General features: G+C 42.2%; 1 protein-coding gene across 2 annotated transcripts in view; it reads left to right on the top strand.

Annotated features, from left to right (window-relative positions):
• XPR1 (xenotropic and polytropic retrovirus receptor 1) overlaps window positions 1–17,162 on the top strand; it is a 107,633-nt gene that overhangs the window by 60,387 nt on the left and 30,084 nt on the right. For both annotated transcript variants that reach the window (XM_068199390.1, XM_068199389.1), the window contains exons 3-4: window positions 9,248–9,349; window positions 15,581–15,804. In XM_068199390.1, coding sequence (XP_068055491.1) covers window positions 9,248–9,349; window positions 15,581–15,804 — 326 coding nt within the window. The remainder of the gene's footprint in view (window positions 1–9,247; window positions 9,350–15,580; window positions 15,805–17,162) is intronic.

Genomic DNA, 17,162 nt, shown 5'->3' with positions numbered 1-17,162 from the left:
GTGGGTGACAGTTCAAGTCTGTCCTCAGACCCAGCAGAAGACATACCTGAAGGATATCTGTGGAGGGGACAATGGCCATCCTGTCCAAGAGTACTTTGATCAAGGCATTGCCCTTTTCAAACGTCCAGCTTGCATAATAAAATGTTGCTGCAATCACTTGTGCAACGCCACGTCACAGCAAATTCTCAGTTTACTTCGTTTTACAGCTTATTTCTTTTCAGAATTTTATATTTTTACACCATGAGTATTTGATGGGGCTCTGAGCAACCTGCTCTGGTTGAAGATGTCCCTGTTCATTGCAGGGGGTTGGCCTAAGTGGCCTTTAAAAGTCCTTTCCAACCCAAATCATTCTGTGACTCTGTGATTTTTATTTCTATGCAAAATAGCTTAAAGCAGACTGAAATGTCTCAAAAATGTCTGAGCATCAGTTGTGCTGGAGGACACAGATCAGCCAGTTTGCATGCAAGATAGGGATGGCTTTTCCCCATGAAGGTGTCATGAGAGAGTTGGAGAAGGCAGGGCTGGAGGCACATGGAGTGTTGGCAGGAGGGGAGGTGCTGCTGAGAGAGAGGGAGACCAAAGCCTGGATGAGTTCAGTCTGTTTTAATTCAATAATCCAGACATTTCCTGTGCTTGTATCAAGGGTATAGGCATGTGAATCCAACTCTAGCGAGTTTTGTTGGCATCTCCAACATCTCCTTGCCAGCTGAGCTGTGGGGTGGTGCCTTGAGTCATCTCCCATCTCAGAAGTCCAAGCAGGTGATGGGATATTCCATTTAAATCAGTCTAACAGGTTGCTGCTGCCAGAGGAGGAATTTCACTCTCACCACCTCCTCCCTGCATGCAAGGAGTTCTTTCAGAGGGCTAAACCACAGGAAACGACTTTATTGATCAGTTTGGTTTTTAATGCCTTTCAGTTTTAATGCTGGCTAGTTCTTTAAATACCAGATTAACTTCCTGAACTGGTTCACTGTGGTCTTGGATAAGCAGCAGCACCAGAGCAAGGAAAAAGGCATCATGTGTGTGTGGGAGAGAGGGCATAAAGGACAGCCATAACTACTGCTAAAATTCCCCATAACTCCTTCTCCATGCGGTTTTCCTAGGAAAAACTTAATGCATATATACATGAACAGTACACTGTATCAACGTTCCTTTAACTGACTGTAATCTCAGTTTTGTTTTAATTCTTTTCTGCTTTTGGTTATGTCAGATGCTCTGACAGTTTTTGGTGCAGTTTTATTGAGAAGGTAATTGTTGCTGCTCAGTAAAATTCTGGAAGTAAAACTATGAGAGCTGGAGGCTCAATAAAAGGAGCATAAACAGTCATTTTATTATGAAGCTTTATTTCCTGACAGAAACATTTTTGGCTTGATTAAAATATTCACAATATCAAACTAATCTTTCTTGATAAATAAGAATGCACATTAAAAAGGATTAGAAAGTTTCCTTTTCTATCTCTTTCCATGCCACCTTCCACCTTCATTCAGGAGGTGGGGCAGAGAAAGAATATTTGTGGATTTTAAGGTGATGGATCTCTGCTGCATTCAGCACTGTTTGAGTTTACTTTGATTTCCTCTTGCTCTGCTGCATTTCCAGTCCCCATTGTCTCCATGGGTTCCAAGGTCTTCTCCTCATGCAAATCCCCAGTGTTCCATCGCTGCTTTGGGGGCTGGCCCAGAACCCCACAACTTGGGTTGATTTTGCCTTACCTTTCCTGGAGCCTACATTTATTTTTGTTTAATTGTTGCTTGGCTGAAAGGTTGGGAGACTTGTCCTGGTAATCAGCAGAGGGTTTGCTGAATGCCCTGAGTTTTGCCAGGCTGAAGGGAGAGGTGGGGAAGGTATAGAAAAGCTTAAGTTTGAACTCTGAGCACCTGATTTGATATCAGCAATTCTGGTCTTGGTTTTCCACGCTGCTGTGTGCTTTTCTTTTATAGTTATCTTTCTGATTTAAGGAACAAACTGGGCAACTTAGGGAACTGTCCTTATTTCCATCCATGTGCTTTAGCAGAAGGAAGTTTTTCCAGACAGGTTTGTAGCTTCATAAAGCACAGCTGTGCTTGTTTACTTGAGGTGCATTCAGTGGATCGTAAAAGTACTGCTAAGTTTTTCATTTGGTGGCCCTGTCATTCATGAAAAGGGAAAAAAACATCACCTTGGATGCAACATTGCTCAGAGTAAAGGCTGATTAAGAGGGAATGTAATGCATTTTTTTCTTTTTTCTTGTTTTTTTTCTTCTTTCTTCCCTGGGGATTTTTCTATCTTCTACTTACTTTCATTATCTCTGTTTCTTCAGGGAGATCCCGACCCTGATAGGTGTCCTCCTCACATGGGGCACCACTAAATGTTGAGTTTTATCTTTTTTTGTTGTTAAGGTTGGGATTAAATGTGTGAGATGGTATTTTTGGTTTGGACTTAGATGTTTATTAATTCTTGTCTATGTTACAGTCTCACAAGTTGTGAGTTATGTAGTATTTCATTCTAATAAGGTGAAAATGGAGATGTATTTATCTTTCTACAAGTTTTTTTAAGGATAAACTGTCTAATTAAGAAATTATACCGACATCATTTTTATTTTAACTTAATGACTAACTACTCATGGCTTGTAATGTGGACTTTATTATTTAATTATACAATACTACTTGAACTCATGAAGAAGAAAGTGAAGAAGAAGGTAAAGGAGAAGGACTAGTTTCTGCCCTGAAACTCCTATCTTGCTGTGTATATTACTATATTCTAAAACCTTACACTCTAGGTTTTCCACCATGTGATATTACACACTTCTATTTAAACTCCACACCCACAATCCCAGTTCTACCATTCAGTTTTGGAAGCCTTCTCCACGGCCTCAGGTCAAATGCAGTGTTCTCCTGGGGGTGAGTGCCTGGCAGCACAGAAAGTCTGAAATTCTCACTAGCCAGGGTTCCAGCAGGAATGGATGGCAGTGCTGAGCTGTTGTCTCATGTAGCATCAGCCAGAGGGGCAGGGGCCAGCTCAGATCTCCTCTGCTTCCCTTCACCGCTGCTGTGCAAACTGCGCTATGGGGTTTTTGTGCAACCATAATTGCAGCTCTCTTGTCTTGCTTTAAGGAAAACCAGAGCTGGAGGCAGCAGGTGAGCAGCTGCAGGGAGGTGCAGGTGTGTTATGTAAGCTGGGAATGTCCCGGGGTGATCCCGGTAATCCCACAGAGCTGTGGGATCTCTGTTTGCATCGCTGGCTGCTTGGCACAGCCCAGCAGACGTGGCCTGGGCAGGTTCTGCTATGTACCAGCTGAGTAACTCAACCCTGGTGTTCTCCATTCTCTGTCCTGGAGTGAAGGTCAGTGTGAAATTTGACTCTCTGTTCCTGTTGACTGTCTTTCCTTCACCCTGGGGTGTGTTGCAGTATTTCTGGTCCAGTTTATTGGGAGGCTTCTGCAAAAACACACGGAAATCTTCACTTTCTTTCTTGAAAAGAGAGAAATTTCAGGGTGGTTGTTAGCCAGGGAAAGTGGGTATTGAGTGCAGTCCCTGTATGATGTCTCCTGGCATCCAGGTCTGTCATCCTTTATTATCAGTATTTTTATGGTAGGTTTTAAAATACTGCTGGGCATTTGTGCTGCTTTTCTTTAATTTTTTTTTTCTCTATCACAAGTTTCTGCCTAGCTGCCCTTCAAATCTGAGCTCTAGCCCATAGCCTCAGTTTTCTAATTCTCCTGGGAGTAGTGATTCTCTTAATGGTACAGAAGTGAAGCATTGGTGACTCTCCTGGAACAGCTGACAAAGGCCAGCACTACCTTCCTTGCTTGCAGAAGGAGTGGTTATGAGTGCTGGATGCTTGTTTAAAGAAGAGCCCCTGCAAACTGCAGAACCTTGGAGCCGTCCTCTCACGTATGGCTACTTTGTGGCCTGGTTTTTCTGCACCTGAAGTTCATACCAGGATGCTGTCATTGCTTTGGAATCTGTGTTTACAGAGTCGCTACTATAAATAATTTATAGTAGACACTTGGTTGGATGTCTAGCTTGTAGGCATGTTGTGGAGGTTGCTCTTTCTTTCCAACTAAACAAACCAGCTGTAAGAATCTGGCTGGTTTCCTTGTAAGGTTTCAGTGATGGAGTCTAAAAATTAAAGCAGCAGGATTTTTATCAATCGGAAAATTGTCGTTTTTAAAACTGTTTTGGAATAGGTTTTGGTCACTCTGGGTTAATTGGTAAAAACAACAAAATGGTGAAGCAAAACCTGAGAGAAGTTGTGTTGGTGACTGGCAGCAGTTCTTGTGCCTTTCTTCCCTGTCCCACACATAAACCCTGCATGTGCAGGCAATGCCAGCCTCATTTGCTACCTGAGGGGTCATTTTTTATTGCTAGGTTTAAGACAATAATTCAATAACCAAATCTAATTTGGGTTAAAGGATTCGTTACGTGGAGAGCGGACCAGTTCATCTGTGCTGGCTCAGAAAAGCAGCTTTGAATTTTCTTGACATTATTTTGAATATCAACTAGCTCGTGAAGCTTCTTCCCTGATGATTTGACAGTATTTTAATTCGAGGTCCACTTTTGGCGGATGGAATAAATTCCAGAAGAGCTGCACACCATTACATGAGCAGTTTGCAGCTCAGATGTTAGGGTGGAATAACATGAACACAAATGTTCCTTTATTTGCAAGCAGAGTTGGCTTCCTTCTTCTTCCTACAGCAAGAATAAGTCCTAGGAAGAAATTTCTATAGCTGTCCTTAAGGCACGTAAAAGTCTGTACAAGCAAACTTTTATTTGCCCCAAGATGGGACATAAAAGTTCATGGTGAATAGTTAATTTACTGAATGTTTCAGTAAATAATCCAATTTGCAGCTGACCCAAGTGAGAAAGGGAGGTGTCTTGTGGAAAACTTTTCCTTTGGAAAAATACCCCAATAAACATCAGTGTAAAGATAATAATCTCTGTCCTTGCATTAAAGGACTTCACAGTCTGATTTTTTTACCTGCAGAATTTCACTGTGCTGTGTAAAAAGGTTGGGGAAATGAGAATTTTGGTGCTGCAGATCTGTCCAAGGGCATGAGAGAATTGTGATGGTTGAGTAGACAGACAAAGCTGATGGGATTTTGGAGATAGATACATGTTTTCGTTACAGTGACCCACTTTTTAGAGTTTTGAGTAGCAATAAAAGTGGCTTTTTCTTCTTTTTTTCCCTAGTGTGTCATTGGGCCTAGAAGTTACAGCAGTTACTGTCTTTATGGAAACAAGAAAACTATCTTTTAAGTCTTGTTAATTTTTCATAACGCAGATCTGTTGCTGTAGTCCTAATTGAGTGCTGGGTACAGGGTGTGGAAAAATTTTAAAAAAGAGTGTATTCAAAGTAGCACTGATGTTAAACTTGTGATCACCTGTTCAGTATTTTTTGATGTGTTTAATGCCAATGTTGAGCTTGATTTTTATTTTTGTTTCACTGACTAGATTTCAGATCCCTCCTCATAAATCAAATTGCCTCCTCTGTAGCTAAAGCGTTCAAATAATATTACTCAGATGGAGCTGTTTTGTGGCAAACAGAAGGTGATTCAGAGAACTGCACCTGTGCTGATCTCATAACAAAGCTAATTAATCTTTTTGAATTAAATGCTCTAAAGAGTAGAGGGCTTATTAAAAACTATTACTTTTAAAGGGCACTGCTCTAACAAAGAAAACTTTTACTGGCGTGTTCTTGCAAGGGAGTGAGGAGAGCTGCTGATCATTTATTTGTATACTACAGCTGCAGAAAATGAGAAATTAAATGAAGAGTTGAGAGGAGCACTGAGAAATGAATGCTTAGGACACTTAGGGATGTAATCTGGATGTTAATTTTTCAACTTCAGGTTCTATTTTAGGTGTGCCAACATCTGAACACTCTGCAATCCTGAAAATGTGGCAGGGGGAGTATATCTAGATTGCTGCTGCTTTGGGCTTTGCAGGTAAAAGCAAGGGATTTGCAGCCTTCCTGTGGGTGTTTTTTAACTCAGGACAGGGAATCCATAGGAGGATGAGGTCTGGAAGGTGCAGTATTGATCAGACAGTCTGCTTGGCTCTGCTCAGTGGAGCTGAGGGTAAATGGAGTATGAAGGCTATAGAAAAAGAACAAAAGGAAGGTTAGGCCAGCCCTCCTTGGCAGCTAGAGCTGGATGCCTTTTAGAAGCAGCCCCTGTTGTCATGGAGCTCCTGAAGCCAAGGCCGGGGTCTGGCACTGTGATTTTCTCATGGCAAAACAGCCTTGTCCTGTCCTAGCCTTGGGGGGAATAAACAAACAAACAAATAAATAAATAAAGGCAGTAGCCTTGGCAGCACTTGTCTGTTGTTGCAGCTCAATGACTGAACTGCACTGGGACCAGGACCAAAGGGAAACCTTTTCTTCACAGAGATTCCTGATTTATTTTATTTTTATTTTTTTCTAAGTCTGACACCTACCCTGGTCTGCAAAATGTCTTTTATAAGGCAGCATTTGACATTTGGAGAAGGATTTTGAATAGTTTATGTAGAACTTGCTTTTCTCTGAGTCAGCAGTGTTTTGAGGTTGAGATAGAGACCTGAATTCCTAATCTCAAGGGTTTTGGAAGGGCTTCCAGTAGGAGTTGATTTGTGTTCAAAGCCCATTTTCCTGTTCTAAACTTTAGATTACGGTCAAACTGTTCAACACACTTATTTGTAATTTCTTGAACTGGTCAATAATTTACAAAACAAGGTATTAATTGTGTTATTTGGCATTGATTATGCTAGTTTACCTCTATGTTGCTTTTACTGAACTTCTTGGTCTCTTAGAAGGTGCTGTTTCGTTTGCACAGAAATATTCATGCTTGACTTTATGGACAAAAAGTACATTCCATGCTTCAAGACATTTTCTTTATTTTTATCCTTTGGTAGTTCCAGTGCAAAGAAGTTGAAAAACTTGCTTGGTCTTACTATTATTTAGTGAATGTACTGAAACATAAAAACAAGCAATGGAAGAAGAGATTTGGTGTTTCCACAGGAAGAAAGCAGTAAGCCTGTGTGCTTTTATTTCTTTATGACTTATTTTTAAGTGCAGGAAATGATGGTTCCCCCATGTCAGAAAGCACCTCTGGATAAACTTTTCTGCTAGACATGGGTAAACTCATTGTGCTGGAGAATTTGCCTTTCAGGTCCATCCTCAAGAGTCAGCTCTGGTTTGGTACCTCCTGATTACTATTATTTGCAAAGTTTCAGGTATCTAGTGAATAAAATCTCTGCATTTTTAGTATTGCATAGTAATTTCTGCTGCTTCACCCCCTCTCCCCTGTTTGTGCTTCGCTGTCAGGTCAAAGATTTGGAAGTCTTGGAGGCAAGTTCAGATCAGCCTTACTGGGAGGGCCCCAGGCTGGGATGTTGCAACTGCTGTGACTCTGCTGTTAGGAGTTAGCAGCCCTGAAGCAGAGTTTTTTTATTATTATTATTTATTATTTTCTGTCCCTGTGGTGCTCAGGCTGCCCACGAGGAGGGATCCATGTGGAATGGGATTGCTCATCCTTGGTCCAGAGCCCTCGAGCAGGGCTGGAGTGACACTCCAGCAGTTCTCCTTCAGCAGAGAGGAGCCCTAGAGGAACCCTGTCATCCCAGGGTTGGTTTGCTCCAGGGAGGGAGTCCTCATCCTCAGGAGTAGCCACTGAGCTGCAAGTATAATGATTGGATAAGAAAGGAACCCTGGGAGCCAAAGCCTGGAGTTTGGAACAGGCTTCAGGGCCCTTGAGAATTCTTCTCTACAAGTCCTTGGGCAGTGGCGTTGTAAACACCAGGCAGAACTGGTTATTTTCTCTCTGTTTACTCTTTAAAGCATCATCAGACTCCAAAAGAAGACAGTCTTCTTCCAAGGTTGCCCCTGCACTGCAGTTTTGTGTTGTGTTCTTTGCTCTTTCCATACCATCCCTTAAAAATGGTGCTGACACGTGTGTAGGTTTGTGGTGCTTAATATCAGAGCCAAAGCAGAAAAATCTAAATGTTGAAATTTTATATTTAAATATTCTCTTGAGGTTGGTTTTACCTAGAAATTAATGCTAAAAGAAAAAGATTTCTTGGTTGTGACAGTCCAATATGTGTATGTGATAGTGAATGAAACTTCTGTGTAGTTATTTGTCTTCTCAGTTTAATAACATGTATTTCAACATCTGTTTGAATCTGGTAGAACCAGCTTCCCTAGAAGTGTTCCAAAAACATGTGGCTGTGTCACTTGGAGACATGGTTTAGTGGTGGGCTTGACAATGATTGGATTCACTCACCTTAATCCAACCTGAAGCAATTCTGTGGTTCTATGGTCTACTTCTCAGTGTTGTGGAGACCATAATAAAATCTTAATTTTCCTGTTTGTGTTAACACCAACCCTTGCAATCTGTGAGAGTGCATGAAGATTCAGGGGTTGTATCTATGGGAGGGTATGAAGAGTCTGCTTTGCTTGAGCATGAGGAACATTTGGTTTTTGACAGTACTGAAATTGGTAATTATAGCCTGTCTTGATTTTTTTTTTTTTACTCATTAAACTAATTTCTTAATTACCAGAAAATGCATTCTGTCTTTGAGATTCTGCACTATATTTTTTATAACAAGGTGACTATCGCTGCCTTCATTTCAAGTTTTGACTTTAATTATGGAATTGTATGTAGTTCTTGCAAAAGAATTAAAGCTGTTCCAGAGCAGTGGGGTGAAGGAGAGTTGTGGATCTGATCACAATCACCATAATTTAGGCCTTTCCCTTTCAGCTTTGCTTATGAGAAAAGCTTTTATCTTCCAGGAGGGAAGCTTCCACACAGTTTTCTGTATGGATTTTAGGATGCCGTGATGCTGTTTGTATTTGAAGGATTACCCTGATGAGAAGGTGGGAATGGTGGCTAAAGCCAGTGAGTCCTCCTGGAAGATCAGGAGAAGGCTTCAGTTAAAATCTGGGTGTTTTCCTTCTGAACACAAATGTTTGCTAAGCTGGAGTGAACACTTAGGGTCAGCTTCGGTCTTTGGAGCAAAAATGGAGTTGTGAGGTCTGAAATAGCACTTGGAGGATCGAAAAAGATGACGGGAACTTTGGTCAGGGTGCTGTTACGAGTGTGTCCCTCTCTGTCTTGGTGCAATTCCTTTTACAAGCAAATATGTGTTCCCTCCAGCCCTTTGGAGTTGGTTGTTCTTCTTCCTCTGCATGACAAAGGTGGTGGATTTACTCTGTAGAACTATTTCCATGGCAGCCACTTGTAAGATTGTCCCTATGTCCTTCTGTTACAACTTTTTTGTGTTTCTATTTTGTTTTGTAGACACAGATGAGGACACGGTGAAAAGATGTTTTGCCACGTTTGAAGAGAAATTCTTCCAAACCTGTGAGAAAGAACTTGCCAAAATCAACATTTTCTATTCAGGTAAGGTGCTTATTTTGTGTGTATTTGTGGAAAATTCAATAACAGAAAAAGGGCCTGAAGGTCCCAAACTTTCAGGATAACCACAGTGGTGATGTAGGTTGACCATCAGGTAATTGGAGGGCGGGTTTGTTTGGAAAACTGCTCTGGTTTAATCACAGATCTGAAGCTAAACCCTGGCATTAACCTGGCCAACCCTGGCTGGAGGCAGAATGAGTGCCAGGTGGTTTCATTTCTTTGAACTTCAAGGTATCCTGCTGAACTTTATGGAGATGCTCTTCAAACTAAAGGGCACAGTCTTTCAGTTTTTCCACGTTGACAATCTCCTGGCCACGTTTCAGGTGTGCTGAGCCTCCTAGCTGGTGTTTCCTGAGCTTCTGCAGGAGCAGCTCTCGTGGGCTGGCCTGTGTATGGTAGATTGCTCATCTTGATGGGTCCAACAAGTTTTTAAACACCTAGCTGTCACTGAAACCCCTGCAGCTTTCTGGAGTACAAAAGCCAGAAGAAATTGCCATGGACTGTGTATTTTGAGTAAAAACGTTGTGATGGCAAGAGTGGGGATTTCTAGGTGTCATATACCAAGTGCTGTTCTTTGTTGTTTCCTCTGAAAAAGTTGCCTTCCCATCCTGTGTTTTGAAAACGACTTTAGAACGGGTTAATTGGAAATTCACCCTGTAAAATTGCCACAAAAAGCTTGGTATGCTCTGGCTCCTTCTGCCATTACGCTTCAGATGATTTTCAGCCTCTTTTGATGAGGTTTAAAATGGGGTTTCAACCAGAAAAGCATTTAAATGTAGATACAGCAGTGCACTGGCTTCCTCTTAACGTGTTGATTTATTAACTTAGTGCTATAAACAGGATTTGCACCACAATATGGTAGCCTTTTCTAGTTCTGATTTTAATCCGATAACAAAGGCACAGCTGAATTGTGCAAAAATATTTTCATAACCATTGGGTGATGAGTTTATTGCTGGCTCTTTTACTCCCAGCCAGGATCTGGGTTGTGAACTCTAGGATCGCTGAAAGCATGATGGATGCAGTGGCTGAGCACTGCAGCTTCCCTGTGTTCAGCTTCCATCTAGGGAAGTAAATCTCCTTAGGGCTCCCTGGAGCAGTGTGGGTGTCAGGACAAGAGGCAGTTTTTTAGTTAAAACTGGTATTTTTTATTGGGTCAGCTGGGTTTTACACTTTATAGGCATTTTTATGCACGCAGTTCATACGTACTTAACTCAGAGCACTGGTCTGTGTTGTTTCCCTGGGACATCTTGTGCTTCTATCCCAGATATGAGGTTTTTATGCTCAGAAACTTCCTTTCTGAGCTGTATCAGATCCTGTACACTGGGAGCTAGACTCTGTGCAGGAAGTTCTGTCAATTTAGATGCACAATACAGATTATAATTTCCCCTAATGAGGACCTGCTTCCACACGTGCACCCACATATACACACCCATTCCAGCATTGTTTAAAATGGCATTAATAGCATAGGGTAGGGTTTTTTCCCCAGCTAGCTGTCATTTCAAAAAGTTCCAGGAGAGAATACATGTAATTTGAAAATCTCCTGTGATAAGATTAAGTCTTTTATTTGCAGAAGAGCAACGTGACTTTGATAGAATGGAAACTTGTTATTAGGGTTATTAGCATTGTGCTGCAGCAAGAAATGTTCCATCAATGGTTCCTACCCTTGATTCTGTCAGAAATTTGTCATGTTGGACCCTATTGTAACTCCAGGCATGTGTTGGCTTGGATTTTGACCTGGCACATCCTATTTATTATAGGTTTGTTACACAGCTTATTACACCCCTGTCTTTACTACAGTAAATATTGTTCATTTTTCAAGAAAATCAAATTTTCTGTTGATCTCTGCTTCATTTCCTCATCATCTTTCCCTAGGCTGAAGGCTCCTTAGTGAGCATCACCCACAGCACAAACAACCTCATCCTCTTGGGGTGGCCTGGTCCTGAACCCCAATTCCTCCATGGAGTGCTCAGAGCTCGAGTGGCTGCTGCAAAAGTCTTTCTTTGCCCTTCCTTGTCTGCTCCCCTCAAACATTCCCTTAATTCCCCAGCCCAGTGGGAAGGAAAACTGCCATTAACTTAATCAGATTTGATAAACAATTTGCAATTTTTTTGCCTGTGCTCAAGAAGAACCATCCCCAGCTGAAAGACAGAGGAATTGCAGTAGAATTTTCAGATGGTTCCAGCAGAGGGATGCCTAGTAAATGCCTCCACTCTTTTTACTAATAGTTCTTATCATGTTGTAGAAATAAAACAAAAGTTAAGAAAACAAGAAATCAAGAAAACAACCATATAAAACCGTACACAACAGGTTACAAAAGTTACAAAGCTGGCCTGAGCCACAACATTTCCAGCACTGAACAGGCTGATAAGAGATTAAATAAGCCAAGCTACAACCCACAAAAAAAAAAAGACTTTCTAAGTTTATCATCTCTTTTAGAACAACAAGAGGTTTTATTGTTTAATGTTATTTTTTTTCAGACTAGTAAATACTTTGCCTATAAAATGAACAGTTTTTTTCCACTTTTCTCCAAAGAAGTATTTTTCCTGAACCAATTAAGAAAATAAACTATTAAATCTACTTTAAAAAAAAAACACCTTCAGAAGTTCTCTCCCAAATTTACCCTAAAACAAAACACTATTCAAGTGCTAATGTTTTATCTGTGGCCAGTTTTGGTTTGTGTTCGGGATTTTCTAGATGACAGGTTTGTTATATTTCAAATCACCATCATCAGGACTTGGCTAAACAGTAGCCAGCAACATTTCCTGGTTAATTTAGGAAATTGTTATTTGTAGAAAACCCTGGCTTTAAATTGGGAAGCAAAATATTGAACATGTTATGTAGAAGTAGGGAAGGGAAGGAATGCTAAAACTAAAATGTGTAGCTGGCAGGAGGTTCAGGCTGTTGTTCACCTCCTGTCTGGTGGAACAGACTTTGATCACACCCATGCCCATGTAAATTGAAATCTGGGGGGAAATTTTCCTGGTTCTTTGGTGCAAGAGTATTTTTTCCATCATCCTTATGTGTGAACTTTCATTTAAACTTGGAAAATGAAGTCAAAAACCAACTTGGAACTGCATAGTTGAGGTGATAACACTTTCAGCAGTATCTAGCAGCATTTTTTTGGGCCAAGCTGCTGCTTTATGGGCAAGCATTTTGTTGAAGTCTGCCACTATTGGTTTTGGATTTCTTGTTAGTCTTTGCCATGAAATTACACTTGAGCTGAGGGCTTGTGGGCATCAGGTCATGCAAAATGCTGCAACACAAGAGTGGTTCCAGTTTCTAAGCTTTTTTTTAGCTCTCTTGAGCGACATATTTTTTAAAGTCGCTTTTCAGAATGTTAAATTAGTGATAGACAGTGCTAAATTAGTGATAGTGGTATATGACACTTCAGTGATTTTAGAGTACACTGCAAACTGAGAAATTAATTTCTAGTCTGCTTTGCTGTTTCCGATGGCAATTCCCTAGGAGGTTTTCAGAACAGCAGCACACTTTGTTTTGTTTTGTTTTGCTTCTGCATTGAGTCTGGATGGTAAAAAAATCATACTTTAATAAGATGAAATGATTTGTGGATGGGATTACTAGAGTCAGTGCAGGAGAGAGAAGGTGGTGACAGGATGGCTGTTTCTCAGGAGGGCCATTTTTTATGGATAGCTGCAGTCATAAATATTTCAAGACATCGTATTTTTTTAAATATTGTGTTATTAGGCTGATGGATGTTAGGATTTTTCTGGACATAGGGACAATGGAACAAGGCTTTCAATTGAAAATATTAATTTAAACTCTTCCATATCTACTGATTTAATTTAAAGGAAATTTCAGTGTATCACAGATGGTTTAATAAATGTTTTCAATATAGAGAGTGAACTTGTGAGCTTTATTTATTTGAAGGCTTTTGATTTGAACAGATATCTGTTCCTTCATCCCAAGGGAGTTCCCAAAGTGGGGAGGGATTATTGTTTTGGCAGTCTGATCTTGTTGTGGTAAATATTGTGTGGTTGTAGGCTGTGGGCAGACAGTTCTCACTGTGGGCTGCATTGCCTCTGTTTGCTGGAGTCCTTGCAGCTCTGGAAGTTGTCAGAGAGGAGTTGCCCTTTCCTGCATTTTAAATCTTCTTCCTTTATTAAAGTTTATAAGCAAGAGGTTTAGAGTGTCAGGCTCCTCTGTACTTGATTTCCTATATTGATTCACATTTTCTCTTTGGAAAGGCATTCTCCTTCTGGCAAATACCTTATGCACTGTAAAATTATTTATAGAGTAGTTTTGCTCTTAAAATTAAGCAGAATTGAGTTAGACAAAGGAAAAGGAAGAGTAAATCAGAGTCAATATGACTGGGGAGCAATTGAGAATTATCACTGAGTTATGTAAGATACTAATGAAGAGAATTATATTGACATCCAGGAGACTGTTGGCAGAGCTTTGTGTGGCAGGGGGACCTTGAGGTTTCTTGTGCAGTGCTGGGTGTCCTGCTGGGTGGAGGTGGCTCCAACACTGTGATCCTGGTCAGCATCCTCCTGGCCAGCACCAGCACCCATGGTCTGTGACCCTGCTTATCAACAGAGATGCCAAAGCTGGGACTGAAGCTTAGCAGGGGGGAAAAAAGCCTGGAAGGAACCAGTTGTGCAGAACAAAGAGAACGATAACGGTCTTAACTCCGCTGGTTTTAGCTTTAAAAGGTTGTTATTTAGCCAAAAATATTGTTTTCTGAGAGTACATAAAGCAGTATGTTTAAAGGAACACCTTCTTCATACTTGAGGTGTGAGGAAGAGAGAGAGGCTGGTTCTGAAAACACATCAAAATGGCATTTAAGTGCAGGCTGATGGCCTCTTTAACCAGTAAATAATGAGGCAATGCTTCTAAAGTGAGGAAAAGGGGGATAAATGATTGCAGTGGATGATGTGCAGCAGCCAGCAGTGTTGTAACTCCTGATCAAAGCAGAGCTGTGTTTGTCTGTCGCTGGGAGCTTGGCAGAGGGGCCGTGCTGCTCTCTGAGCAACAAAATTCGGTGTCACACTTGAAGTGTGGGGTTTGTCTTCTTTGATTTCCCTACTGTCACATGAAAAGATAGTAAACACATAGTCAGTAGTGGGTGCACAGATCTGAAAAACGCTTTGCTTACTCACTGTCATGTTTCATAATATTGTCTAACAGGATTTTTCTCTAATGCTCCTGTGCACTTGATTTATGTGGGAAAGAGGAGCAGCTTTTCTGTTGCGCTCAGAGTAGATGTGTGGTCAGTGCTTTGGTATTTGGACGAGACTCTAAATTAAGCAGAATTAATTTAGGGTCCAGCCAGTGTGGGGACGCCTGCCCCACTGTCCTTGTGCTGGTTTGCAGTCCCCAGGTACAGGCTGGACCTCTTTCATCCCTAACAGGTGTTTGTGTGGTGCTGGACTGAACATCCTCTAGAAATCAAAGCTGGGATGGAAGCTGAGAGGTCTCAGTTCCTGGCTGCTTTAGTCTGTGCTGAGGGGGCAGCCCCTTCATTTTGACTATATATTTTTTTTTTCCTTAAGAACTAGTGTGCTTTACGTAGGTTTAATGAGGAAAGCTTCCTCTTCTTCTCTGCCCCTGTGAGACCACATCTGGAGTTCTGCAGCCAGGTCCAGGGCTCACAGCACAAGAAGGACAAAGACCCACTAGAGTTGGTCCCGAGGACTGGAGCACATCTGCTCAGAGACAGGCGGGGAGAGCTGGGGGTGTTCAGCTGGAGAAGAGAAGGCTCCAGGAATCCCCTACAGCCCCTTCTTGTGCCTAGAAGGGTCCAAGAGAGCTGGAGAGGGACTTTGGGCAAGGGCTTGGAGTGCCAGGACAAGGGGGAATGGCTTCACAGTGACAGGGGGCAGGTTTGAATGAGGCATTATGAAGAAATTCTTCCCCGTGAGGGTGCTGAGACCCAGGCGCAGGTCTGCCCAGAGAAGCCATGGCTGCCCCATCCCTGGAGGTGTTCAAGGGCAGGTTGGACAAGGAACAAGTGGGAGGTGTCCCTGCCAATGGCAGGGAGTTGAAATGAGATGGTTTTTAACCCCAGGCAGTCTGTGATTGCATCCTGTGGGCAGAGAAATACGCAGAGCGCTCGAGTTTAACGCGTGCTGGGGGAAGGCCGTGTGGTACAGTGCATTTCACCCCCAGGCACGTTACTTGAATTTTGGGCTGTTTTTGGGCTGGCTGGGCCGTGTGTGACCCTCCCCGGTGACGTTTCCCTCTCCCTGCCCACAGAGAAGCTTGCGGAAGCGCAGCGCAGGTTCACCACGCTCCGCACCGAGCTGCAGTCCACCTTGGACGCGCAGAAGGAGGCCAGCGGCGCCTCCACGCTGCAGCGGCGCCGAAAGCCCGTCTTCCACCTGTCCCACGAGGAGCGTGTCCAGCACAGGAACATCCGAGACCTGAAACTGGCCTTCAGCGAGCTCTACCTCAGCCTCATCCTGCTGCAGAACTATCAGGTACCCAGAGCGGCGCTGCCGCGGAGCCCTGCCCGTGAACGTCTCTGGGCTTTGTGTGTCCTTTGATGCCTCAGGTTTAGCTTTTATGTTTTTCACATTCTGTGCTGCTTTAGTGTGTGGCTCTGGGCTTCATGAAGGGATGGTGAGCTCTCTGCACAGAGCAGGGAGACAAAACAATTCCTTCTCTAGCTGGGGACCAAGGACAAATGACCCAAATCTCAGGCCCAAGGGCATAAACAACGTGGGCTGGAGAGAGAAAAACAAGCAGGATGGGACTTGATAACCTAAAGCTGGAATTGGACAATTAACTCCAATGTGCAAATGAACCAGGTCTTGTGAAAGTGAGAGCCCCCGTGAGCAGTCGTGCATTTTGTGACCATTTTGGTTCATCTTGGGTGCAGCCCTGGCTGGGCTCTTGTGCTGCCCAAGGTGGATCCATTGAGGAGATCCTTTTCATAAATCCCTGCTTTATTCTTTAGCTCTGTCCAGCCTCTCTTCTAGCTCAGCCTTCACAAGGCATCACCTTGAGTTGCCTCACTCAGTTTTTCATTTATTTCTTCCTTTTTCAGGGGGGCCCTAAACACTTGTGAAGGAAAGGCAGGTAGCAGTGTACACCTGGTTGCTTTTACGTGAGTTAGAAGTGCTAAGCTGACCTGCTGAAGGACTTTTCAGTCTTCCTTTTCTGGGCTGGCTGACCCCAGCACCTTTGTCCAGGCAGGACCTCTTCCTTCTGTAGTGTGTTGTTTTATGCAGGGCAGGTTGGGGAAGAAGCTCTTTTATCTTATATTTGTCCTGGAACTTGAAATCCCAATGTACTGTTTCCTCTTGGCGTTACCATGGTAGTGGCTGTGACCTTGCTGTATCAGAATTTCTTGCTAAAACATTAATTTAAAAAAATATATATTTTGATTTCTGCAGGATACAGGCTCATTTGCCTTGAGGTATGAAAACAAATGTATCTTAAGTTGTATTTGGATTTTTGGCTTTGTTGCAGATGCTGATCTTGTTCCAAAAATCTGGAAATAAAAATCTGAAACTGTTAATATATTTTTGGCTGGGCTACCTCCTCTGGAGTTAAATGCTTTGAAATGCTTCTAAGTGTTTTACTGTGAGGTGTTTTAGCTTGTTAAATAAGAACATTGTAGCTTAAATTGACTACATCTGTATTTAGATCTTTGACAGATCTTTACTGCAGAATTTTACTGAACAAAATTCAGTCAGAATGAATTGAATACCACTCTGCTGTATGGACAGAGCTTAGTCTCCCAAAATTTGGAGTATTTCTACCTCTCCTAGAGTCATGTTATCTTTGAGCATGTGTCTGGAAACTCTGAGTTTCTTAATAAGTTGCTTTAACT

The sequence above is a fragment of the Anomalospiza imberbis genome, chromosome 9 (assembly GCF_031753505.1).
Source record: "Anomalospiza imberbis isolate Cuckoo-Finch-1a 21T00152 chromosome 9, ASM3175350v1, whole genome shotgun sequence".
Classification (NCBI taxonomy): Eukaryota; Metazoa; Chordata; class Aves; order Passeriformes; family Viduidae; genus Anomalospiza; species Anomalospiza imberbis.
This window is presented reverse-complemented; position numbering and strand designations above follow the sequence as displayed.